We start from the raw sequence: 23,490 nt of genomic DNA, 5'->3' as shown, positions 1-23,490 counted from the left end.
ACTCTCCCATCTTAGGAGAATCTCCTTTTAGGGGTGATTCAGCTGTTTTCCAATCCCTTTGTGCCACTGAAATGGTGCAAGGGGGCCAGCTTGCAGCTCAGAATGTGGCCCTGTGAACTCAGCATTTGCTCACACACAACCCTGGATGTCAGCAGCTGTGTTCAGTGAGACGGGAACTATTGCCCAAGACCTGGGGCATTTCTCTTATCTTTGTGGAAAGCTCTCTGGGACGGGCTTTGGTGCAACATCTCATTGGGAGCAGAGTGGCTCTGTGTGTTAAGCCACACAGTCTGAACCCCAGAAATAGATGCACCTGGAATCTCTACTCATTTTTTTAAAATTATCTATTATCGTCAGAAGGGAAACTGAGGCACAGAGTGGTTAAATTACTTTCCCAAGGCCGTGCAGTACATCAGTGGCAGAACCTCTGGCTCAAGACAAAAGGCATGAATCCAGTACATCCTGGATCAGAAAAACCCTCCAAAGAAACCTATCCTCCTTCCCTTCAACCAGCCTGTGATCCCCTAGCCACAGGGGAGGTTTCCCTGTGCCGAGAAGCAGTTTGTCAGCTCTACCTTTCAAGCATTTGAGAACCTGTTAAAAACCCCATCAGATGTTCAACCACAAAACATCAATTATGTCTATACAAACGACACGTCGGGTGCGGAGCTACTGGCAGCCAACTACAGTATGTGGTATTTGCAGCACTGCATGAGATCAGCTTCCGTGTCGGTTTCTGGGATCGGGGTGGCCAGCTAGGAAATTGAACTTGACATTTTCCTTCGAATGAAATAAATTAAAATAAAATAAATGCCCTGAGTTCCATTATGTAGCTGCAACAGATTAAATCCAAATTGAACTCAGGGAAAAGTTTTCAAAGGCAAAGAAGGGCTGGTTGTTTGTTTTGTTTTTTAAGAAAGGACATATGGCTAGATCAGGTGATTTTTATTCTTTCTCATTGGGGCGCTTGTGTTCTTAATGTAATAAATCTGCTTTGCATGTCTGTAATCCAAATGATGTGTGATTTTCAACCCTCTGCCGAGCACCGCAGAGCCATTTGGGAATGTGTCTTAATTTCATCAAGGAGGACATTAAAGGGCCGTTCCCCTCAGTGGATTGTGCAGCATGTCTCTATGGCAGGCATGGTAAGAACATGGTGGACATGGCTCAGGGATCAAGTGCTGTGAGACCGAGGAGGAGATGTGCCTAGCTTATGAGAAAGAAAGAGTTGGTCTTTGTGGGATAAACAAGCTGACCTCATCCAAAGGGACAAGCAATGGCACTAAAAAACCCACTTACTCTTCTGAAGGAACAGCCATGTGGAAAGCCTTTGTTCCCCTCTGCAGCATCTCCGTGCAACCAAGCGTCACCAGGCCAACCATGTGGCCACGTACCATCAATGATCACTTCTCCAGATTCCACCAGGGGGCTCGCCTCACCCCTGCTTTACATGCTAGATGGTGACTTGTCCAAGGAAGTCAGTCTCTCTTGCAGCCCTGCAGGGTCTGCCCAGCTCTTGAGTCCAGCAGCACAGGAGCCAGAAGGTGCTACGCACCTGCTCACTCCCTGCCCAGAACAAGGGGGTGGGGGGCACTGTTAGAGCCTTCGTTCTGTCTCTCCTCTTCACAGGTGATAGCTGCTGAGATAGCCTGGGGTGGAGGGATGTTGTAAATTCCTTCTGACATAGACCACTACTCTCCCCACCACGTAGCAAGGCACCAATGTGCTAGACACTGTACATACACACAGCCAGGGGACTGCTGTGGAAGGATCTGGACCCAAACAAAATTAGCCATCAAAGTGAGGAAGAGAAAAAGGAGAGAGGGACATTTCAACAATTGTTTGCTACACAGGCCTAGTCTACACTCCAAAGTTATGCCAGCACAGCTATGTCAGCAAGGAGTGTGAAAAAAATCACACACAGCCCAGCTGATATAGCTATGCTGGCAAAAAAATCCATGTCGACTCAACTAGGCCATACCTACAGGATGGCGGGGGGAGGGGGGCTCTGTCCTGGGAAGCAGTGACTCTAACAAAGGTTTGGAGGACATGATGGATAATCAGCTGAACATGAGCGTTAAGTGTGACTGAGGGTGTGTCTATGTTGCTTTTAGACACCCGCCGCTGGCCTGTGCCAGCTGATTTGGTCTAAGGGGCTCAGCTAAGGGGCTCTTTAACTGCAGTGGTACGGGCCAACCATGGGTTTTTAATTGCAGCGGAGACATACCCACTCAGACCAAAAGAGCTAATTCAATTCTGAGATGCATAAGCAGAAGAATCTCCAGTAGGAGTGGAGAGGTGATTTTACCTCTGTATTTGGTCCTGGTGCAACGACTGCTGGAGCGGTGTGTCCAGTTCTGGGTGCCCACAATTCAAGAAGGATGTTGAGAAATTGGAGAGAATTCAGAGAGGAGCCACAAGAATGATTAAAGGATGAAACACATTCCTTATAGTGATAGACTCAAGGAACTCAATTTACCTTACCAAACAGAAGGATAAAGGGTGACTTGATTACTGTCTATAAATGCCTAGATGGGGAACAAATATTCAGTTTAGCAGAGAAAAGCCTAACACAATCCAATGACAGGAAGTGGAAGCTAGACAAATTCAAACTGGAAGTAAGGCATACATTTTTATTAGTGAGAGTAATTAACCATTGGAGCAATTTACCAAGAGTCAAGGGTTCTTGCATGGATGCAGGGGACTTGACTAGATGACCTCTCAAGATCTCTTCCAGTCCTATGATTCTATGGTGGATTCTCCATCACTGACTATTTTTAAATCAAGATTGGATGTTTTTCTAAAAGAGCTACTCTAAGAATTATTTTAGGGAAATTCTATGGCCTGTGTTGCACAGGAGACCAGACTAAGATGATCACAATGCTCTCCTATGTCCTTGGAATCTATGAATCTATGGCGAGAAAGTGCTAAAGTTGTATGGGGAGGTGGTGTAGCCATGCCAGCATGTCTGTTGGCTTACACTCCATCTCCACTAGGGGCCTCTGCAGGCATAGCTATACCGGCAAAGGCTCCATAGTGTAGACAAGCCCTAAGAAACATGACCGCTGACATCACTTACTGTAGCTGAAATCAGTGAAACTACCTCAGTTTATACCAGCCGAGGATCTGGACCAAGAAGTGAAATTAGGGACAACTCTATTTTGCTTAAGCACAGAGAAAACCACAGTTATGATGTGTCTTTTACTCCATTGGAGTAAGCACCCACTATTAGGTTCTGTACCCTGGTTTTTAGAGAGAACTTGCCATGACCAGAGCATTTATCTGTTGTCACGGAATTCGCCCAGCTGGACTGCAGGCATTATAGGGTAGAAAGCATGTTAGAAAGCTGGGGTGATATGACAGTTTGTTCAGTGACTAAGGCACTGGCTGGGAACTGGAGATAGCGAGGTTCTATTCCTCACTCTGTCTGTTCCCTCCCTCCCACCCCTGTTGTCTGTCTTGTCTATTTATCCAGTGAGGGGCAGGGATTGTCACTTTCTATGTGTTTGTACAGGACCTAGCACAGCTGAGGCCACCAGATGCTACCATACCACAAATAGCAAAGCCATTAATTAAGTATCCTCTTTGTCAAGTGAATTATGAGCTCCAGAAGCTGTGTTCATTCCGCCCACCGCCAGGAAAGAGATGCAAATCCTCCTCACCTTCAATCTGATCGTGTGTGAATTCAAGCTGAAAGAGAGCAACAAAAAAGCCACAGATTAGCTCCTGTGCTGATGTACCTCAGGGGTTGTGATCTCAGACGTATGGTGCTGGCCACTGCTGGAGAAAGGCTACTTGGCTAGGTTGACCCCCTAGTCTGATCCAGTCTGGCATTTCCAATGGGCCTATGGAAACCCTCTATGTAGAGAGGGTCAATGTGAAATAGGATGAGGGAAATAGGGCCCCACCACTATCGACCCAGCACCTTTCTCTGCTCTGTTTCTGATCAAGGATTGCTTTTTTAAAAAATTGAAAATAAGTCCCATTTTCACCCGGATGGATAGAAATCAAAATTTGAAAATCTGGCCACTTATTTGGGTGACTCAATTAGCGCTGAAAAAATGGCCCATAATGCCCAAAGCTAGACACTGACTAAATGATTTCACTAGTCACTGCTCTTTGCCTCAGTTTCCCCATCTGTAAAATGCGGATAATGACACTGACCTCTTTTGTAAAGTACTCTGAGATCTGCAGATGAAAAGCACTAGAAAGATCCAGGGATTATTCTCAAGGTAACTTTTCTTTCCCAAGGACAATATTTTTCACCCACTATTACTTGTGAGTGAACCACGGTGATTGTTTTAGCATTACGCTGTTATTTGGAAAGAGTTCAGCTTTCACTGGTGTTTTATCTGCCAATCATTGTGTTTTTTAGCCATTTGGGGCAAGGACAGTTACTGATTATATGTTTGTACAGCACCTAACACAATTACCTCCATGTGGTTGTAGCCTTTGTGAGTGTATGTGCGTGTGTGTGTGTGTGTGTATGTGTGTGTAGGGAGTTCTGGGCTCTCATCCCAGCTTGGCTGCTGATTCATTGCATGGACTTCTGCAAATCTTTCACACTTCTTGTTGCCTCGTCCTCCCGCCCGCTGTAAAACAGGGATGATGACTAGAGCACTAGCGGGACTATTTTTTAAATCCCATTCCTGTCCCGCTCCGCAATACCCACTCTGCGGCATTGTTTCTTGCATTCCTATCCAGTCCCACATACAAAAACCTTAGATCCTGCAACGCCTACACGAGAGACAGATCTGCTATGCTACTTCAAAAAACCAATCAAACAAAAAACAGTACATATATAAACGGAATTCAGACACAACTTTTACCACTCAAAGAATTAACCAAATCTTGTTTAAACCATTTATTGATATAGCGTTTTCCTGCAACTTATCACAGTCTTGTTTTTTATGCCCACCCAGTCCCACCCACAGCAAAGAACATTTTACATTTTAGCCGCTCCCGCTATTATGGCAGCGAGTCCTGCAGAACCCGGGGGATCCCAGTCCCACTGCAGGTCTCTGATGGTGCTGGATGACCTCTCGAGATCCCTTCCAGGTCTATGATTCTATTCTATGATTCTATGGGGACTTTTTTTGCAGTGTTGTTGTGAATCTTCATTCGTTTATTTCCACAATGATTGGAAGGTGGTGCACTGGATCCTTAAACCATCACCGCTCTATTGACGTCAGTGGAACGTCTCTGGGTTACACCAGGTGGGGATCTGGTCCTTGTGTTAAACACGATGATTAGTGCCCTGCCTTGTATGTGAGATATTGTCCAATTTTTTGTTCCAATATCCCAAGTGATGGGGGTCCAGCACTCCCCAGGAGAGATTATTCCACAGCCTAAAATAGCTGGGTGTTTTTACACCTCTATCTCAATCAAGCAGAAGATTACTAGGAAATAAGTCCTATTAATAAACCGTGCCAGTGCTAAACTGGCATTTATTCGGGTATCACAGGGAAAGCATTTAAACAGTGCAAACAAGGAATCCCCAAAATGGAACCAATGCATTTCTCTTCTATGGCAGGCTAAGGAATTCTAATGTTAATAACGAGGTTATTAACTAACCAGTGCAGGGGCTGGGTTGGAAAGAGGAAGATACTTTTCCACAGGAGCCCAGTTTAGGGATTAGAAATGCCGAGGATGGGAAGAAGCCCGGAAACCCATCAAGGTCTGTATCATGGTGATGAGGTGGCATTTGTGCCCTGCAAGATTTTTTCCACTATTTAAAGCTATTAACACAGATTGTGCTGGGCAGCAAAACCCACAAACCCATCGGTTTGTGCACAGAGCTAGTCCGTTGCATGCTAAAGCCTGCAGTGCCCAGGACCATGCCTTTATTAGTGTTGGGTCATGCTCCCTGGTTCATGAGCTCGGGTTCCATCTGCTTCTTGAAATTCTTTCTGACCTGTGAATACCTGAGGTTCTCCATCACATAATCCATACAAAAGAGGATATAGAGAGAGAAATGTGTGTAGGCAGGGGAGCGAGATAGATAGATAAGGTGTGTGTATGGGGTAGAGATAGAGGTGTGTATGGGGATGGATGGATGGATAGATAAATTAGATAGATACTCAGGCTGCTCTTAATACTAAAGATGAGTATTATTGTCTGTGCTTTGACCTCTTTAACCTTCTTACCAACCCCCATCTGCCTCAATGCTCCTTTCCACCTGCTGAACCTACTCCAAACCCTCTCATAAATGTTCTGCTCTGAATTCCCCCCTTTCTGGTCAACCCCCCCACTAACCCTTTCTCCTCCAAGTCCCCACACCCTCCTCCCTCTTTCCTAGTCATTGAATCCTTCTGATGCCCTCTTCCCCTGGAAGGCAAATGGGAACCCGCTCTGGGTCCCAGGAGTTCCTGGGCTTGCTAAAAGAATAGGACTTGGCTGCAGCAAGATATCATGGGAGTTGCTTGACTGAGGTGGCCCAGGAATGGCATATTGTTTGGATTAAGTGCCATTCCTGACTATCGCTACTCACATCTTCTGTAGTCATTGTGGAGCAGAGAAACTCCACAGGGATCCCCACGCAGCTTCTATGACTCACAGCAGCCCATGTGGAGTGACTTGCCTCAGGCCCTGACAGAGCTAGGAACAAAACCCTGGTCTCCTAGTCCTGCACTGTAATCTTAGCCTATTCTTCCTCTCCTCAAGCGTCAGCTGGTCACCTGAGATCTGTCCTCGTTAACTGGGTTTCCTGAGTCTGTCTGTCCACATTACATGGTAGATGATGTATCACCGTTGTCTGGCTTGTTATTCCACCACTTATACTCATGGTCCTGGTACAGATTAAGGCCCAGATCTGCAAAAGCCTTTGGCAGTTAGGAGCCTAAATACCTTTGAGGATCTCAGCAAACTTCCTGTGTTTGGGGCAACCATTGGGGCACTGTGCTGGGAAGAAGGGAGGTAGGGCCAGGTCATGGCTTTAGCCTGCAAAGATCCGGACAGGATCTGCCACGCCAGGAACCTCTCCCTTCCAAGCTGCACTCTCAGAACCTTCTCCTCCCTCAGCCTGTTGAGAAGCAAGATGAGAGAGGCTGTCTGCATGGGGAGCAGTGGCTCACTGAAGTTCTGGCAGGGGTCTTATCGTTGCTCCATGCAGAGACCAGTGCTCTCAGGTGAAGAGGAAGCATAAGGCTGTCTAATTCCTGTGTGAGAAGCTGCCGGAGGTTGTGGTGAAGGCTAGGGAGACGGAAGAGAACAGTGCTGCTGCTGGGACTAGGGTCTGACTGGTTGACTGGTCTTGCTTAGAGAAGGGCCCAAGCTACAAGACGTAGCTACAGGTCTGCTCAGGGGCAGGGTTTCGTTGCGGGCCCATTTCTTGTAGGGGAAACAAGAATTCCGTCTTCTGAAAAATGTCAACATGGTCACATTTGTTTTTGTTTCCACATCGGAACGAGCCTAGCCCTAGCAAAAATGTTCATGAAACCACAATGAGAGCCCCACCTTGTGAGAGCCACTAGCCCAGCGGGGAGCACACTCTCCCTGATTCAGAGCAAGCTCTTGAACATGGGTTAGGTTAGGGTCTTCAGCTGAGCTGCGGGAACCGGGGCTCTGGGCTATTGGCTATAATGGGGCAGGCCAGAGATTCTACCCTGGACCTGAGGAGCCTTCCTGACATTTCTGTTAACACTGATACATTTTTGCAAAAAGTAGCGGTTTTGACAAATTGACACTCTCCAATGGAATAAGCGTTTCTGTGAAAAATTTCCAACCAGCTCTAATCTCTAGCTTGCAGCCACTAGAAGAGAAATCCACACACCTTCAGGGTGTTAAGGGCTAAACCTAGCAGCTCATGGGGAACATGAGTCTCCAGCGCTCAATCACCACTTCTCCAGTGCCTCCAACCAAAGAGGAACATGGACCACATGTTCACACTTTAGTCTCTCCTTTACTATTGGTGCTTTGGTCCCAGCCTGCGGCCAATCCATCCAGAGGTCTTTGGATGACTGACAAACAGCAACCCGCCTTGACAGGGGATGGCCATCCCCAGCCTCCTTCTTGCAAGCGTACGTTTTCAGAAGAGAGTTTTCGAGGGCCTGGGGTCACTCTTTGTTCTTTTAAACACTAAGCCAAGTTGGCAGGGAGGCTTCAGTCTGTAAAGTGATAGCCTCTTTCTTTGATTGAGAACATGTTACTTTTCCATAGCATGGGGAATTCTGAGTCATCAGCAGGAGAATTAGAGCCGCTTTGGAGAAACTGAGACAGTTTCTGGCAACGTTCGGCACCAGAAATGTAAAACATTTTAGCCTGATTCTTCCCCTTCAGCAACATGAGCTTGGATTCTCTGACCACTTATTGAAGGCTGGCTCACCTCCTTTCCCCACCACCCCTCACACCACAAGCCTTGCAGCAGATGTTTGTTCAGATGTTCTTAACCAGCAAAGTAATATGAAAAATTAAAAACACCCTTGGATAAATGGCAGGAGAAGTCAAATGTTGTGTGCACTGGTTGCTTAAAGGAGAAGACCATAGAGGGCTGGGCTGGATAGTTGGTGTGTTGCAGGGATTACCCTGTAGCTGGGGCTCCAAGGGTATGTCTGCACAACAACCAGACACCCGTGGCTGTCCTGTGCTGGCCAACTCAGGATCGAGGGCCTGTTTCATCGCTGTGTAGATGTGTGAGCTTGGGGCTGAAGATCCCACTCTAGGACTCTACCAAATGGGTGGGTCCCAGAGCCCAGATGTCTACACAGCAATGAAATAGCCCAAGATAGAGTCATCTGGTGCAGGTCAGCCAGAGTTTTTCCTTTGCTGTGTAGACATACCCCAAGAGTGAATTCTGGCTGACTCAGAATTTCCATACAGTCACATAGCAGAGGTCCAGGACTGACTGGGCTATAGAGTCCAAAATATCTTCTCACCCCTAAAGACAGTCCTCTCAGACACAGCCATGTTGTTTTTCCACAGCTCCAGTCCCAATATAAAACAATAAAAAGGTTTAAATGCTCACTAAATGTACCAGGAAAATTGCTCATCTTTTGCAGTAGGCCAATGTCCCTTCCAACTCTTCCACAAGAGTCAGGGCTTCCCCTTGGACAGAAGGGCCTGGCCCTTCTCTGAATCAAAATGAAGCTCCTGGGTCTGTTTAAACTCAACCTTTTATACCCAAAGCGCTCTCTTTGTCTCCTGGTCTCTGGAAAAGAGATTAAACCAGTCCCTTGCCCTGCCCTGAGAGTCAAGCTGTATAGATAGGCATGGGATTTTGCAATTAATCGCCCCCTAGTGATTCCAGGAACCCACAAATACACATCACCTGTATTGATACAAAAAGTCCATGACTGTTATACAACTCATCACAGAATCACAGACTTTAAGGTCAGAAGGGACCATTATGATCATCTAGCCTGACCTCCTGCACAATGCAGGCCACAGAATCTCACCCATCCACTCCTGTATAAAAACCCCTAACCTATGTCTAAGTTATTGCAAGTCCTCAAATCGTGGTTTAAAGACTTCAAGGTGCAGAGAATTCTCCAGCAAGTGACCCGTGCCCCACACTGCAGAGGAAGGTGAAAACCCCCCAGGGCCTTTGCCAATTTGCCCTGGAGGAAAATTCCTTCCTGACCCAAATATGGTGATTAGCTAAACCCTGAGCATGTGGACGAGACTCACCAGCCAGCACCCAGGAAAGAATTCTCTGTAGTAACTCAGATTCCACCATATCTAACATCCCATCACAGGTCATTGGGCATATTTACTGCTAATAGTCAAAGACTTATGCTGCCTGGTCCATCTCAATATAATGGCTTCTTGAGATTTTCATGCTTTCAAATACAACATGGTCCCCAAAGATACTGACAGTGCTTGCAATATATGTCACAATCATAGAATCGAAGAACTGGAAGGGATCTTGAGAAGTTATCTAGTCCAGTCCCTTGCACTCAGGGCAGGACTAAATATTATCTAGACCGTCCCTGACAGACATTTGTCTAACCTACTCATGACCCCGTGACACTGTGGTGAAAATCCCACAGTGCTGTCATTATGATTATAACCAGCAGGCCGTAACAGTTTTAGTAAGGCATGTAACGACTCACTCGTACGCCATAGGTGGTCCAAAATGGAGTTTTCCATGTGGCATGGACAGAGATCATTCGTCCGGTTATAAACTAGACACCTCTTTGGGGGTGTTTTGTCCCCTGTCTGGTATTAAGACAAAACCAGATGTGGGTTTGTCCAGTATGGGACAGGGGACGCCATAATGGAGAGTGAGCCACTCTGCCCCTGCCTGCGTGATCTCAGGCACACCGTACATGCGAGGTCATGCCGGTGGGGGCGGCGCAGTGGGCCCTTCAAAGTGACATCCCCCAAGAGGCATGACCTCACATGCACCATGTGTATGAGGCCATGCTGAGGAAGGCGAGGTCACACTAGCCGGGGCAGGTTCATACCATTCCTGAAAGTACCAGAATGTCTGGTATTCCAGGAATGTGTGAGTGGCCAACCTAGCCGCCTGACCATGCGCTTATCATGTGTGAGGTCATGCTGTGCCGAGGTTTGTTCTACAAAATGGTATCCTCCATGGAGGCCAAACGGATTTGTGCCGTGGGATAGATCTGGTCGGCAGGCCACCAGTTGGACAACAGCCATCCAGTCGGCCATGCAGGACATATAGTGCTTGCCTAGCATACATAGATGCCTCCCCACTGCCATCATGGCCCCATCAGTCTGACTTCCTGATGCGGCAGTGAAGGCCTCCTGATACTGTGACACAAATGTCCCAACAGTGCAACCTACACTGGAATGGTGCAACATGCCCCTGAGGATCCAGGCTCCTTGTAGGTTGAATCCATGCCTTTGTACCTGACGGTATTAGAATTCCAGCCATGTAAACCATATCTAGCCAGCTAGAAATGTCACACTGCCTGCTGTGCTCTGTAGCAGGGTCCATGAATAATTAGGGTTACTCTGGCTCTTCCAAAGAATCGCTGCAATAAAGAATTAGCACTAGAGAGAGCTCTGGTTTTGTTTCAGAGCTGGCAGTCAACCTACATGCCTCTCCCGAAATAATTACCCTGGAATTCAGCCATGGTCTTAAGAGGCCAAATTGATCCCCTGAGCAAATCATCACATCGATGGATCTGCCCCCGGGGCACAATTGGACCCATTACTGTAATTTATTATTGTCCTACAGCGGACACTCTTCATTGCAAGCTGACAAACATTGTGTTCTGAGCTTTCCTTGCAATCCCAACTGTTCCAGACACTTGGCCTGGATCGAAGCGTTTGCTAAAAGAAATGGGAAGCTCAGATGAATTTTTCTGCTTAGCGTTGTTGGAAATGTCAAAATTTCGATGCATTTTTTTTCAACAAAATTTCAAATTATCAAAAGAAGGGAGGATCAGAAATTCTCCTCTCACACACTTGACCCATGGCCCAGCTGCTTTGTTGCTGAACTAGACGGGGGTCGCAGCTGCAGTGCTGAACTCAGATCCAAACCTTTCCACAGCTCAAGGGTGCTTGGATCCAAGTATTTGGTTCAGCCCATTAGAGCATGCAAGCTTGAAGCTTGGAGCCAGATGGGTGTGTTCAAACTTTAGCAGTGTTAATGAGGCGTGGACTATCACTGGTCCAGGCTGTTTAGTGAATCTGGGAGTTAGAAGCCAGAGAAAACTACACAGTTTGTCTGGGTCCAGCAGTCTCATAAAGAATGCCCATTGCATTCATACAGCTGGGTCTGTCCCTTTTCTACCTCAAAGGATGCAAATCATTCAGATGAATGGATTGTGGGTCAAAATCTTGGGAAATCCACTCCCTTGCCAGGTTTCAACCCTAAACCAAGTGAATATTCTGCAATTTTTGCCTGTATTTTTCTTTCAGTTTGGACTCAAACCTGTCATTCAAAATGAAATTCAGGATGAGGAAGTGTCCAAATCCAGACAGATCCAAGCCCCAAAATATGTGCTGACGGGAAACCTGAGAATTTCAACCCTAGTCATAAATCCTGAGGGGGTTTGCAACTCAAGTATGTCTCTTTACCAATGTTTTGTCCCCACGTCCATTGTACACCCACTAGTTTGCTACTGTAAGGTTGCGTCTAAGCACAGTTGTGTCCCTGTAGGGAGGCCATGGATCAGCGTTCACGTTGCACTCCCCATCAGTTCCCGGCCTGGGGAAGCTAATGATCCAACCAGACGACCAAATTTGGTGATGAATCCTGGTCACGTGCCACCTGAGGCACGTTGCGCAGAGGCTAAGAAGGAGGGTTCTTTCTAGACATTGTTTTGTGATGGTAGGGTTGCACACAGGCACTGTTTTATTCCCAAAGGGTCAGTAATAAGCACTGTTTTGGTGTCCCAGGGCTGGTCGTAGGCATGGCTTTGTTATGATAGCGTTGTCTGTGAGTGTCTTTGTAGCGGGGTGGTCACCAGCTCCTGGCCTGGAAGGGGCTAAAAGCCAACCCTTGGAGAGTGCTGGCTGGGCTGGGCTGGGAGGCAGCCTCAGCTGTGGCCACGCCCCAGACAGACTCAGCTGGCCCTATAAAAGCCAGGGAAGCCAGGGGCAGACACACAGTCTCTCCTAGCTGTAGAGGGAGACAGGCCTGGCTGCAAGGAGCTAGAGAAGGTACCTGGAGTGGAGCAGGGCTGGGGGAAGACTAAGGGAGCTGGGGAGCTCTGGCCTGGAAATCCGCCAGGCTGTGGCCTAGTAGAAGACCAAACAGGTAGTGGGGTTGCCGAGGACAGCCCAAGGCTAGGCAGAGGCAGCAGGTCCAAACCCAACCTTGCCTGTGATGAGTGGCTGACACGGCAGTCTGCCCGCAGGGGCTAGTTGCTGACTGGCAGTAGCCTGACACTGAGGTGAGGTGGGGATAGGAGGGAGTGTTCCCTGGGGAGGGGAGACCCTGAGAGTGAGAGGTTACTGCCAGGGGGCAGCACCCCAGATAACAAGGCACTAGAGTCCAGGAAGGGACGCGGGGGCTAGTGGCAGTGGGACACCCGCCTGCAGTAGGATCTCCGGAGGCTGGATGAGCTAATTCCCAAGACATCAGCAGGAGGTGCTGCAGGGGTGAGTCCCGCACCCTTGCAGTCTGATTGATGGTGGCATTATTATAGGACTATCCAGACATGCTCACGCCCATCAGTGCTTGCAGACCCGGCTGGCTGTCTCAGGGGAGAGATCAAGGACTGAATGCCATCATCACGGCTCAGCGCGATCCCTCCCTGCACATGAGCGGGGTGAGGTGCGGGGAAGCTTGCCCCTATTTTAGGGCTGGAGAGAGGCCTTCTCTCTCCAAGGCTATCATGCCATCACCTCCCCTCCGCCAGCTCTATTTATGTGCCATTAACACCCCGCCCAAACTGCAACCATAAAGGGCCATATCCTCAGCTGGTGTAAAAATCAGCGCAGCTCCATTGACATCATGGGCCATATCCTCCATGGATGTAAATCAGTACAGCACCATTGAAATCAATGGGCCAGAGCCTCAGCTGGTGTAAATCAGCACATCTGCATTGAGATCAATGGACTGTATCCTCCACTGCTGTAAATCAGTGTAGCTTCATTAGACTCAATAGGCTAGGTTCTCAGCTGGTGCAAATCAGCACAGCTCCACTAAAGCTAATGGGCCAAATCTGCAGATGGTGAAAGCGGGTGTAGCTCCCTTGAAGTCAGTAGTTCCTGGATATGGACAGATTTTGTGAATTCAAGAACTCTGTGCCGATTTTCACCAGCCGAGGATCTGGTCCTGAGTGCAGAGAGACGCCATAAGTGAATGCATCTGAATCTTCCTCGGGCACTATTATTAGCAATGATAACACCCGGCTCCCTGTACGTGACCATTTGGTATATGATTCTAGGAAGCAGCCATGTCATCCAGGAGATCTTGGCTCCTGGATGACCGCATACCCTTGGCATAACTTAACACTTTCAGTTTAAATTTAGTTCCTCTGACGCCCGCTCCTTGTGATTCAGAGTACAGGCCGGACAGAGAGAGCAGGGAACAATGCCTTATAAGATGTCTGCCTCCAGCGTGAGATGAAATTACACTCGGGAAGGGATTTTGCTCAGGAACAATTCTATCGCGGGCTCGTGGTTGCATTGTCCCTCTGGCCATATCACTTCGCTTTCCTTTTCCAGGTTTCTTTCCAAGCCTCTAAACTTGCCAGCATAAAAAAAAGAGAAAGGATTGCTGAGTGTGCTTCCTGGCTCTAGCCCAGATTTGTAGCATGACCTTGGGCATGTCTCTTGATTTTTCTGAGCCTCCAGTCCCTGCTTGTCAGATAGGATTAATACCTCTCTAGCACTCCTTCGAGTGTTCATTTCCTGTCATTGCAAGGGTCCCATGCACTGATGCAGCTCAGTCCTCCTGTTCTCTGCCTGTGGCACATAATAATCTAGTCTTCTGTGGGTCTCATTTCCATTGCTGGGTTTTGTGTAGAGGAGCCAGGTGGTGGGCGTCAGACTAGATGGTCTGGTGGGCCCGTCTGGACTTGAACTCGATGACTATGACATAGTGCTAACCATAGGAGGAGGCAGTGTGGCTCTGTGACTACACCACTGACCTGGGATACCAGAGATCTGGGTTCTGCTGCTGGATGATTTTAGGCAAGTCCTGTCCTGTCCCCCTGTGACTCAGTTTCCCCATCCATAAAACAGGGTAATGCTACTGGGAGCTTTGAGATCTACAGATGAAAAGTCAGCGTTGATATTATCCCCATTTTACACACAAGGAACTGAAGCAGAGAGAGGCTAAGTGACTCATCCGAGGTCATTCAGAAACTCTGTGACAGAGTCAGGACTTGAACTCACATCTTGCTCTACTAGTTCCAACCGACAGGCCAGCCTTTTTCCACATACAAATACCTCCTTGTCTGGCTGGTCTACTTAGATTGTAAATTCTTGGGCTCTGGGGTTGTCTCTTACTGAGGGCTCAGTTGTGAATCCAAGTGATCTCTCTCCTGCCATCCATCACCACCCTCTGACAAACAGAGGCTAGGGACACTATTCCCTACCCATCCTGGCTAATAGCCATTAATGAACTTAACCTCCATGAATTTATCTAGTTCTCTTTTAAACACTGTTACAGTCCTGGCCTCCACAACCTCCTCAGGCAAGGGGTTCCACAGGTTGACTGTGCGCTGTGTGAAGAAGAAATTCCTTTTATTTGTTTTAAACCTGCTGCCTATTAATTTCATTAGGCCCCTATTTCTTATATTATGAGAACAAGTAAACAATTTTTCATTATTCACTTTCTCCACATCACTCATGATTTTATAGACCTCTATCACATTCCCCCTTAGTCTCCTTTTTTCCAAGCCGAAAAGTCCCAGGCTCTTCAATCTCTCCTCACATGGGACTAGGGTGACCAGACATCAAATGTGAAAAATTGGGACAGGTTGTGGGGGGGTAATAGGACCCTATATAAGAAAAAGACCCCAAAATCGGGACTGTCCCTATAAAATCGGGACATCTGGTCACCTTACATGGGACCCACCGAGAAATCAAAGGGCATAAGAAAGGAGCCCCTTAAAGCCCATGTATATCTACCTGCATTGCCACAGCTTGGAGGGAGATAATGGCCAATGGTAGGCAGGGAGTGGATGGACCCTAGACTCTGACCCCCTAATGCGGGGTCAATAAGCTATGCCAAGAAAGGGATTGGTATATGGTACTCTGAGTCACATTTCAGTCCCTCTAGGTTTTACTGGTTTATGGGTGAAATAAATACTCCATGCCTACAGGATGGCTTTTGAGTCACTTGGGGAAAGTTTAGCACTTTGGCTCCAGCCTCCTGCATGCACTTAGTTGTGCGTTTAACTTAAATTTAATAGAACAGTTATTGCACATTAAACAAATAGTGATTACAACCACATTTATTGAGGTTTAGCAGCTATGTGAGAAGTGCAGATCTTATTACAGAGTTTCTCGGTCTCCAGAGTGTGCTTTTAATAACTCTCCACTCATCAAGACACACCGTGGTTGGGTTTTTAAAAGAATCGACAGGGGAGGGCCAAGGTCCAGGAGGGCTAGTGGATAGGGCACCAGACTGGGAATCAGGAGACCTTGGTAAAATTCACAAGTCAGGTAAAAATTGCCCACATGACCTGAGGTAAGATGCTTAAGCTCCTCTGTTCCTCCATTCCTTATCTGCAAACAGGGAGTAAAACTTCCCCACACTTATAATGACCATGAGGTGCTCAGATACTACAGTGATGAGGTTAGCTAAACATGCAACTAGAGAGCAAATAAGATGCTTTGTTGGTGTGAATCCGGGTGGCTCCAATCTCAAGGTGTACTAGCTGCAGCACAGTGCTACTCCCCAATCTTCTGACTGGTATCAATAATGTTTGTACCTCTGCAGACTACAGTAGCAAAGATAATACTAAATAACCCTCATCCTTCAAAGCACCATCAACTAGCCTGCGAGGGTCAGGAAGGCATTCTACTCTATCCCCCAAGTACATTGATGACTGGAGCTAACAAGCTGCATTCTTAGCTAGTGTAAATCAGGGTAGCTCCACTGAAAATAAAGGCCATATCCTCAGCTAGTGTGAACCAATGTAGCACCACTGAAATCAGGAAGCTGGATTTTCAGATAGTATAGCTTCTCTGAAGCTAACCATTGACTTCAATAAGAGCTGGATGGGGCCATGGATGCACACCAGGTCCTTTGCAGGAGCAGATTCTGAGCATTATTAGACATGGGTTGTTGTTAGATTAATGACACCAGTGTCCTGATCTGGACACAGCTCTATCTCTGCGTTCCTGCTTTACTGAATGTTCCTGTTATGACTAGAACCTTAAAAGCCACAGGCCTCACCTGGTTGATGCCACCTTCACAATGCAGTGGGAGCAATCTCAGCACATCCTGACTGAGCTCAGACAACAACTTTCAAGCAACCCCCCCCCAAAAAGATTTACAAACAGGGGGCATCTATAATGCTAATACTTAGAGCTGTGCAAAACTTTTGTGCCAAACTGAGATGCCAGGTGAGACTCTGAAATCAGGTTATACTCACCCACCTCTGAGTTTCATTACACAGCTAACATTCAAGCTAGAAACTATGATGATGAGAATCATGAGAGAGAGAGAAATGGATACCTATGGAAATGATAGATAATTAGGTGTATAGATGGACATGTATGTATGGGGATAGATGGATGGACAGGTATGCTTAGGGATAGATAGATAGATAGATAGATAGATAGATAGATATGGTGCATGGGGACAGATCAGGGGGTGTATGGGGATTAGATACGTAGATGTGTTTGGCTGGTTTTGTGGTAGTTTGGGCCAGGAGTTGCACAGTGCCAAGTCCAGTTTTAAGCAACCCAGGATCTGCTTTCAAAGAGCCCCCAGCTTGAGTTTTGAATGTGCTCAGGCCTGAGTTTCCTGCGGTTCCATAACCTGGACTGAATTAGGGTAAACGGTGAAAAACATGTGACACTTGGACGGGTCCCAGAGTGGCTCTAATCTCCTGGGTCCCAAAATAGTTCCTTAACCACAAACCCTTTCTTCCTCTTGACTTTCTGATCCTTTGATCTGCCCTTCTGTATCTAACCTGGCAGCTCTCCTGTCCCTATTTCCCCATCACTAGATTTCAAAACCAGTTCCTTCTGGGAATACCCCTAAACATTGGACCTGTTTGTGCTCCGAGAGCTGGAGCAAGTTCTGGTGACTCAAGCCCCATCTCTACTTACAAGGAAAGTGCTCGATCTTCCCCCCTTTCATACTCGAGTAACCTCCAAGGGACTGTCAGGTCCAGGCCAATGCTACTGCATACACTTGTTTCCTAGAGTCCAAATACCACCCACCACCTCAGATAGTGACCAACTCTTGCAGTTAGTTGCCAGATTCAAGTCAACCCAAGCCAGCTGCTCAGAAGGGAGAGAGGGGGAAAAAGGTGCTTTCTCTGAAGATTAAAAGTCCATCAGTGCCCAGCCTGATGGAGGACAGTCTGTACCTCTGACGTTACAGGCGCTGCGATAAATAAAGGTATGAACAAAAGAGCAAAGCTGCCTTTAGAACTGTCCTATGACTGTCTGGTGTTTCTGTTATCTTTGCTGCTGGGATCCATCTGTAAGCGCCAGAGTAAATTACTAATAGGGTATTCAAAGCATGGCATGGGCTGTATTGCATACATAAAACAGACCCATTCTTGGCTGCAGGCTCCTGAATGCTGAGGGAGAACCGGCCAGAGGTAAGTGAAGTCAACAGCCCTTCGCTGCAGAGGAGGCTTGTGAGAGGAAACAGAGATTGTGTTGACAGGCCAGATCTGGATTCCTCTTGCTGAGATGCCCCCTCCCTGGGTGTGTACGCTGTGTGCAACATCACACTTTCCTGCCTCCTGTTACAGAAAGGGGACACAGCGTGGCGGGGGGGGAGAAAGACCCTTCCATTTATAGAAGACGAGCAGAGGGAAGGCAGGCCTCAGCTGTAGTGTATGCCAAGGGTGGCTGCTGGATCCTGATAGAACACGGTCTGCCTCTCCTCTGCTACCCTGCCAGGGCACAGCACGGGCTCTCCGAATGCTCTCTATGCCTGTGACCTGAACCCATGCCTTTGAGAATTGGTAGGGAACTCATCTTCCCTGTCACCTGCTGCAATATCTGCTTCACTCCCTTGTGGCTGCAGTAGTCCTAGAGCCTTAAAATCCTTCCTTTCCTGCCAAAGAGGAGGGGAGCTTTTTAACCAGAAACTCAAGGTTATACCAAGGTGTTCAAACTGCAAGGCAAGAGATCCCTGCAGGAGAGGTGGGCTTTCAAGGTTCTAGGACGGTATGTGCCCAATGAAAATAAACCATGCCCATCCCGTCTCCAAGACACATACGTTCATGAATATTGTTACGATGGGTGTATGGAATGGAGACATCTGACCAAGCTTCTGGAATGGTGACTCTTAGCTCAGCCCTTCTAGCTCCCTGCATAGACCTAGTTGGTGTTGGTCCTGCTTTGAGCAGGGAATTGGGCTAGATTACCTCCTGAGGTCTCTTCCAACTCTAATCTTCTGTGACCTACTGCACTTGGTCTTTGGACTCCAAACCCCCTGGACTCTTCACAGGCACCACTCTGGGGCCAAATCCTGCCTCAATTTATGCCTTGTGCAATCCATGGGAGCAGAATGCAGGACAAAATTTGCTCCCCCTTGCTACATTAGGAGCATGCTACTGGGAATGAAGGCAGTTTGCGCCATGCGTATAAAGAACCCAATGTTCTGGCTCCAGGACGTCTGAAGGACAATTCATCCCTCAGGGGCGGGAGGCTCAGGTGCAGATTTTTCAATGCCAAGAGACTGTGCAGAAAGTTCACGGTATTGGTCACAATGAGACAAAATCCAGGGAAGGGCTTATGTTCTTCATGGGTCCAGTCCAATGCCCACCGAAGTAGACAGAAACCTTTCCACTGACTTCAATGTGCTTTTGATCTCGCTAATGTCCTTTACAGTACCAAAGTGTCAGACCAAATCCTGCGCTCCCATCCACCACTACAGCTCCTGAATCACTCCATTGACTTAAATGGAATTACTCCAGATTTACACTAATGTAACAGAGACAAGAATATAGGGCCTGATCCTGAACTCATTGAAGTCAACTGCAAAAGTGCCATTCATTTCTGGAGTGCAAGATCAGGCTTTTAGTCCATTATTTATTAAGATAGAATCTAGAGGTAGAAAAGTTCATTTATCTCAGGCTCTGAGAATCAGAGCAGCTACACTACTGCTGTGCATTTACTAATGTTTAGTCAGTCTAGTTCTAAATGTGCCAAGTAATGGTTTTCAATTGGTTCCCGTGAAGCCCATCCCACAGACCGATAATCTCACCACTGCAAAGTTTTTACATTTCCCCACAAAAAAAATGGCCTTTTTCCATTTTATAAAAAAATGTTACATTTGAAAATTCTGGTCTGGGAGGATGAAAGATCATTCCAATGGAGAAAAGGTGCAGCGTATTTGTTTTAAAATGAAAAATCTGCCCCTTTGGAAAACTAGTAGCATGAAACTGTGTTCAGATGTTATGAGAAGTTGGTAAATTTTAAAAATATATATATTTTTGAATGTAGTGATGCCCATCTTTCTAGCCTACTAATATGGCTCTCATTACTGTAGAATCTGAGCGCCTTGCAACCTTTAATGTATTGAGGATCAGAACGCACCATGAGGTAGGCCGGTGCGGTTATCTCCATTGTAGAGATGGGGAACTGAGGTACAGAGAGGCCAAGTGACTTGTCCAAGGTCCCAGAGGAAATCTGTGGCAGAGCATGGACTGGAACCTACCCCTCCCAAGTCCTAGGCTAGACCCATAAACACCATCATTAGAGTCCTTTTATGCCTGTTTGTCCTCTCTCTTACTAGGAGGCTATAGATCTCCTCTTCCTTGTCCGCCATTTGCAGAGTGTTATGTCTGGGGCCCTTGCTATGTGAAAGAAACCAGAGGAGGTCCCAGCCCAGCTCTTCCTTTCTCGGAAACCCTCAGCTGGAATGTGGGGGTGACAATCTCTCTGGAGGGCAAAGCTCCCGCCATGTTCTGCTACTCTGCCTGAGGGCCAAGTTGCTCTGAGCTGAACGAGCACCCCACGTAGGCAGCAGAGTGACCCATTCATGTCCTTTGGCGTTCCCTGGTTCTTTTATTTGCCTTGACTTTTTAACTAGCAGGAAAGGCTGCTGGGGGTATTACCATCCCCCCATCACACAATGTCTCTTTAGAGAAGCTGGGCTGGATCCTCAGGTGGTGTAAATCAGCATGGCTCCATTGACCTCAGTCAAACTATGCCAATGTGCAACAGCTGAGGGTCTGGCCCCATGAACTCTGTACCCCAGCTGAGGATCTGACTACATTCAATGGAGTGACACCAGTTTACACCAGCTGAGAGGCTGCTCTGCTGCAGGTTTCTTTGCCCCCTCTCTCCCCGGACTTACCCATTTTATCACTGTTGCCTTAAAATCTTCCGCTTGTCCTAAATGCAGACAGTCCTTGGGACACTTCCCGAGCAACAAGTTGGATCATTATGAAAGCAATGGGCCAGATCCTCAGCAGTTGCACCTTGGCATCATTTTAAATCAGTCCGTGGAAATATTCTGATTTACACCACCTGAGGATCGGGCTCATGTTCCCAACAGAGTTCGCTGTATGGACGGCCATGGTGGGGATCTTCATTTCCTAGCTCAAAAGCAAACCCTTTGCGAAAGGCAGACAGACCTGCCACTTCCTGATGACCTCCATCCGTTGCGTAGCCTTTAACGGGCAAAGGGTATGAGAAAGTAATTCCTAAAGACATCCAGGGGGTGTCTGGATTTCAATCCAGCCCAGAAAAAGCGAAGTGTAAATATAGCTGCCCCGCCTTCAAATATTTCTTTCATTAATTTTGTATGAATCGATGGGGCAAACCCTCTGGTAATTCAGCTCTGACACTGACATTTGGATGCATTCTTGCTCTCTTTCTCAGTCTGGGCCAGATCCTCAGCTGATGTAAACAGCCACAGCTAAAGTCAATGCAGCGATGCTGATTTACACCAGCTGAACATCTGGCCCTCTCTGTGCTATATAAGAAAGGAAATACACACCAACACAGGCATATGACCACGACTTAACCAAATACTCAAGGGATCAAGAGTATCAGCTGTGTAACAGACATGATCTGAGAAAGGTAGAATGGAATTAGGCTCATTGCACTTGGTTATCCTTCGGGGCAATACCTTAAGGCAGCAGGATGCTCAGTATGCATGGACTTTCGCCCAGGTTTCTCTCTGCATACCTGGCATACATGCACACTGAGGTTTCATATGCCACTGTGTTATGCTGCTCTTAGAACCTGTGGGTGGCTTTACTCACTTGCTTTCAGGCAAACAAGTATTTTTTTATTGGCACTGCAAAGCCCGCTGCGTTAGATTTCCCATCCCCATGTGGAAAGGCGGAAGGGGATGGATTTGCCTCTAACCATGCCTGCTGGGGGAAGAGGATCAAACGGAACCCTTGTCAAGTGGAGTTCTGCCCTCAGCTTTTCTCATGGGAAAAGAGAAGCCCGGGGAGTTTGATTTCGTTGCTCACCTGCAGATTTGACTCCAAGAGCTGGCCCAAGGGCACAGCCCCTTTGCTGCCACCTCCCGCACTGGGACCCAGCCAAGTGACAAAGGGTAACTCCAGAGAGGCTCGGCCCTAACCTCATAATGCTCAGAAGGCAACAACCCTGCTCCAAATAGCTCTGATCGCTCCTCCTGTGCTCGGCCGAAAAGATACCTACTTTGATGTTAGCTGGGTCAAACGGGACTTCCTTGGGCGGCTCCGGCTCTGGTGGTGGCGCTGGCTTAGGTGCTGCCTTCGGTTCCTCTTTCTTTGGTTCAGGCTTCTTTGGTTCAGGCTTCTTGGGGGGCATGTTGCTTTTTCGCTTGTTTTAAAAGAGGGGGAAAAAGAGACGGAGAGGGAGCGAGAGAGACAGAGTAGAGGTGGCTGCTCAAGGATAAAGCAGAGCACAAGTCACTCCTCCAGCAGAGGTCTTTATCCCTGCCGGTCCCTTAATGTCACACATTGAGTCATTCACCCAGCCCATCACATGCCAGGGCCCACAATAGGGGCACTGCTATAAAAGGACAAGACAGTTACCCTGCTATTTTAGAGTGGTCGGTTATGGCATTGTTATGAATTAGCACTTAAATGGAAAGAGAGTTTAGGGATTTTAGGCATGAGGTTGGAGCTTGGTCAAATTTTTCTGGGGAAGGGGTGTGTGTAGGGGAGGGGGGAGCGGATTGCACTGCAGGTTCCAATCTCTTTGTTCCATGTCCACTGGACTGTGCCAGGTACCTTTAAAGCTCACCTACTGCTGAGTGACCAGCTCTTCCAGCCATGAGGGAGTTCTGTGCCTTTGCTGTACCGTACTTAGCTGACTGTCAGTCTTAGTTCCCATCTGAGACAAGAACAATCTCAATTTTAGACGTCAGCTCTCTGATTCCTAAGAGAGGATAAGGCAAAATGGGTCTGCCACACTGCAGTTAGACACCCGTGGGCCAGCTGACTCAGGCTTGGGCTGCTTAACAGCAGTACAGACCTTGGGCTTGGGCTGCAGCCTGAACTCTGGGACTCTCCCACCCTGCAGGGTCCTAGAGGCAGGACTCCAGCCCAAGCCCGAACGTCTACATAGCAGTTAAACAGTCCCATGGCCTGAGCCTGAGTCAGACGGCACAGGCCAGCTGCAGGTGTCTAACTGCAGTGTGGACAGACCCTAGAACCCCTGGCACCATACACACAGGCCTCTCCCAAGGGAGATTAAAGGAACCAAGGTGGCCGGATATGTAGCCGGCATCCTTTATACAGCAGAACACAGCTATGTGCATGTGCACAAGCATTCACACTCTAGTGCGATACTAAAAGTCTCTATAGAAAGAAAGGTTTGACCACAGTGGCTGCGATTTCTGAAACTGCCTTAGGGACTCGACCGATGAGTTCCCATTAAAATCAATAGGACCTGTGTGCCCAGTTTCCCAGGGAAGCTTTGATAATGTCAGCTTTTGTTCTGATTAAAAAAACCTCACCACCATCAACGTAGGGA

General features: G+C 47.6%; 1 protein-coding gene across 1 annotated transcript in view; it reads right to left on the bottom strand.

The window, feature by feature from the left end:
• MYL3 (myosin light chain 3) overlaps nucleotides 1-22,466 on the bottom strand; it is a 42,892-nt gene extending 20,426 nt beyond the window's left edge. Inside the window, exons 1-2 of the mRNA XM_050942821.1 lie at nucleotides 22,189-22,466; nucleotides 3,663-3,690 (exon numbers count right to left, since the gene is read on the bottom strand). Of these exons, the coding sequence (XP_050798778.1) occupies nucleotides 3,663-3,690; nucleotides 22,189-22,320 (160 nt within the window). The 5' untranslated portion in view covers nucleotides 22,321-22,466. The remainder of the gene's footprint in view (nucleotides 1-3,662; nucleotides 3,691-22,188) is intronic.
• Nucleotides 22,467-23,490: the final 1,024 nt, after the last annotated feature.

Source organism: Gopherus flavomarginatus, chromosome 2, assembly GCF_025201925.1.
Source record: "Gopherus flavomarginatus isolate rGopFla2 chromosome 2, rGopFla2.mat.asm, whole genome shotgun sequence".
Classification (NCBI taxonomy): domain Eukaryota; kingdom Metazoa; phylum Chordata; order Testudines; family Testudinidae; genus Gopherus; species Gopherus flavomarginatus.
This window is presented reverse-complemented; position numbering and strand designations above follow the sequence as displayed.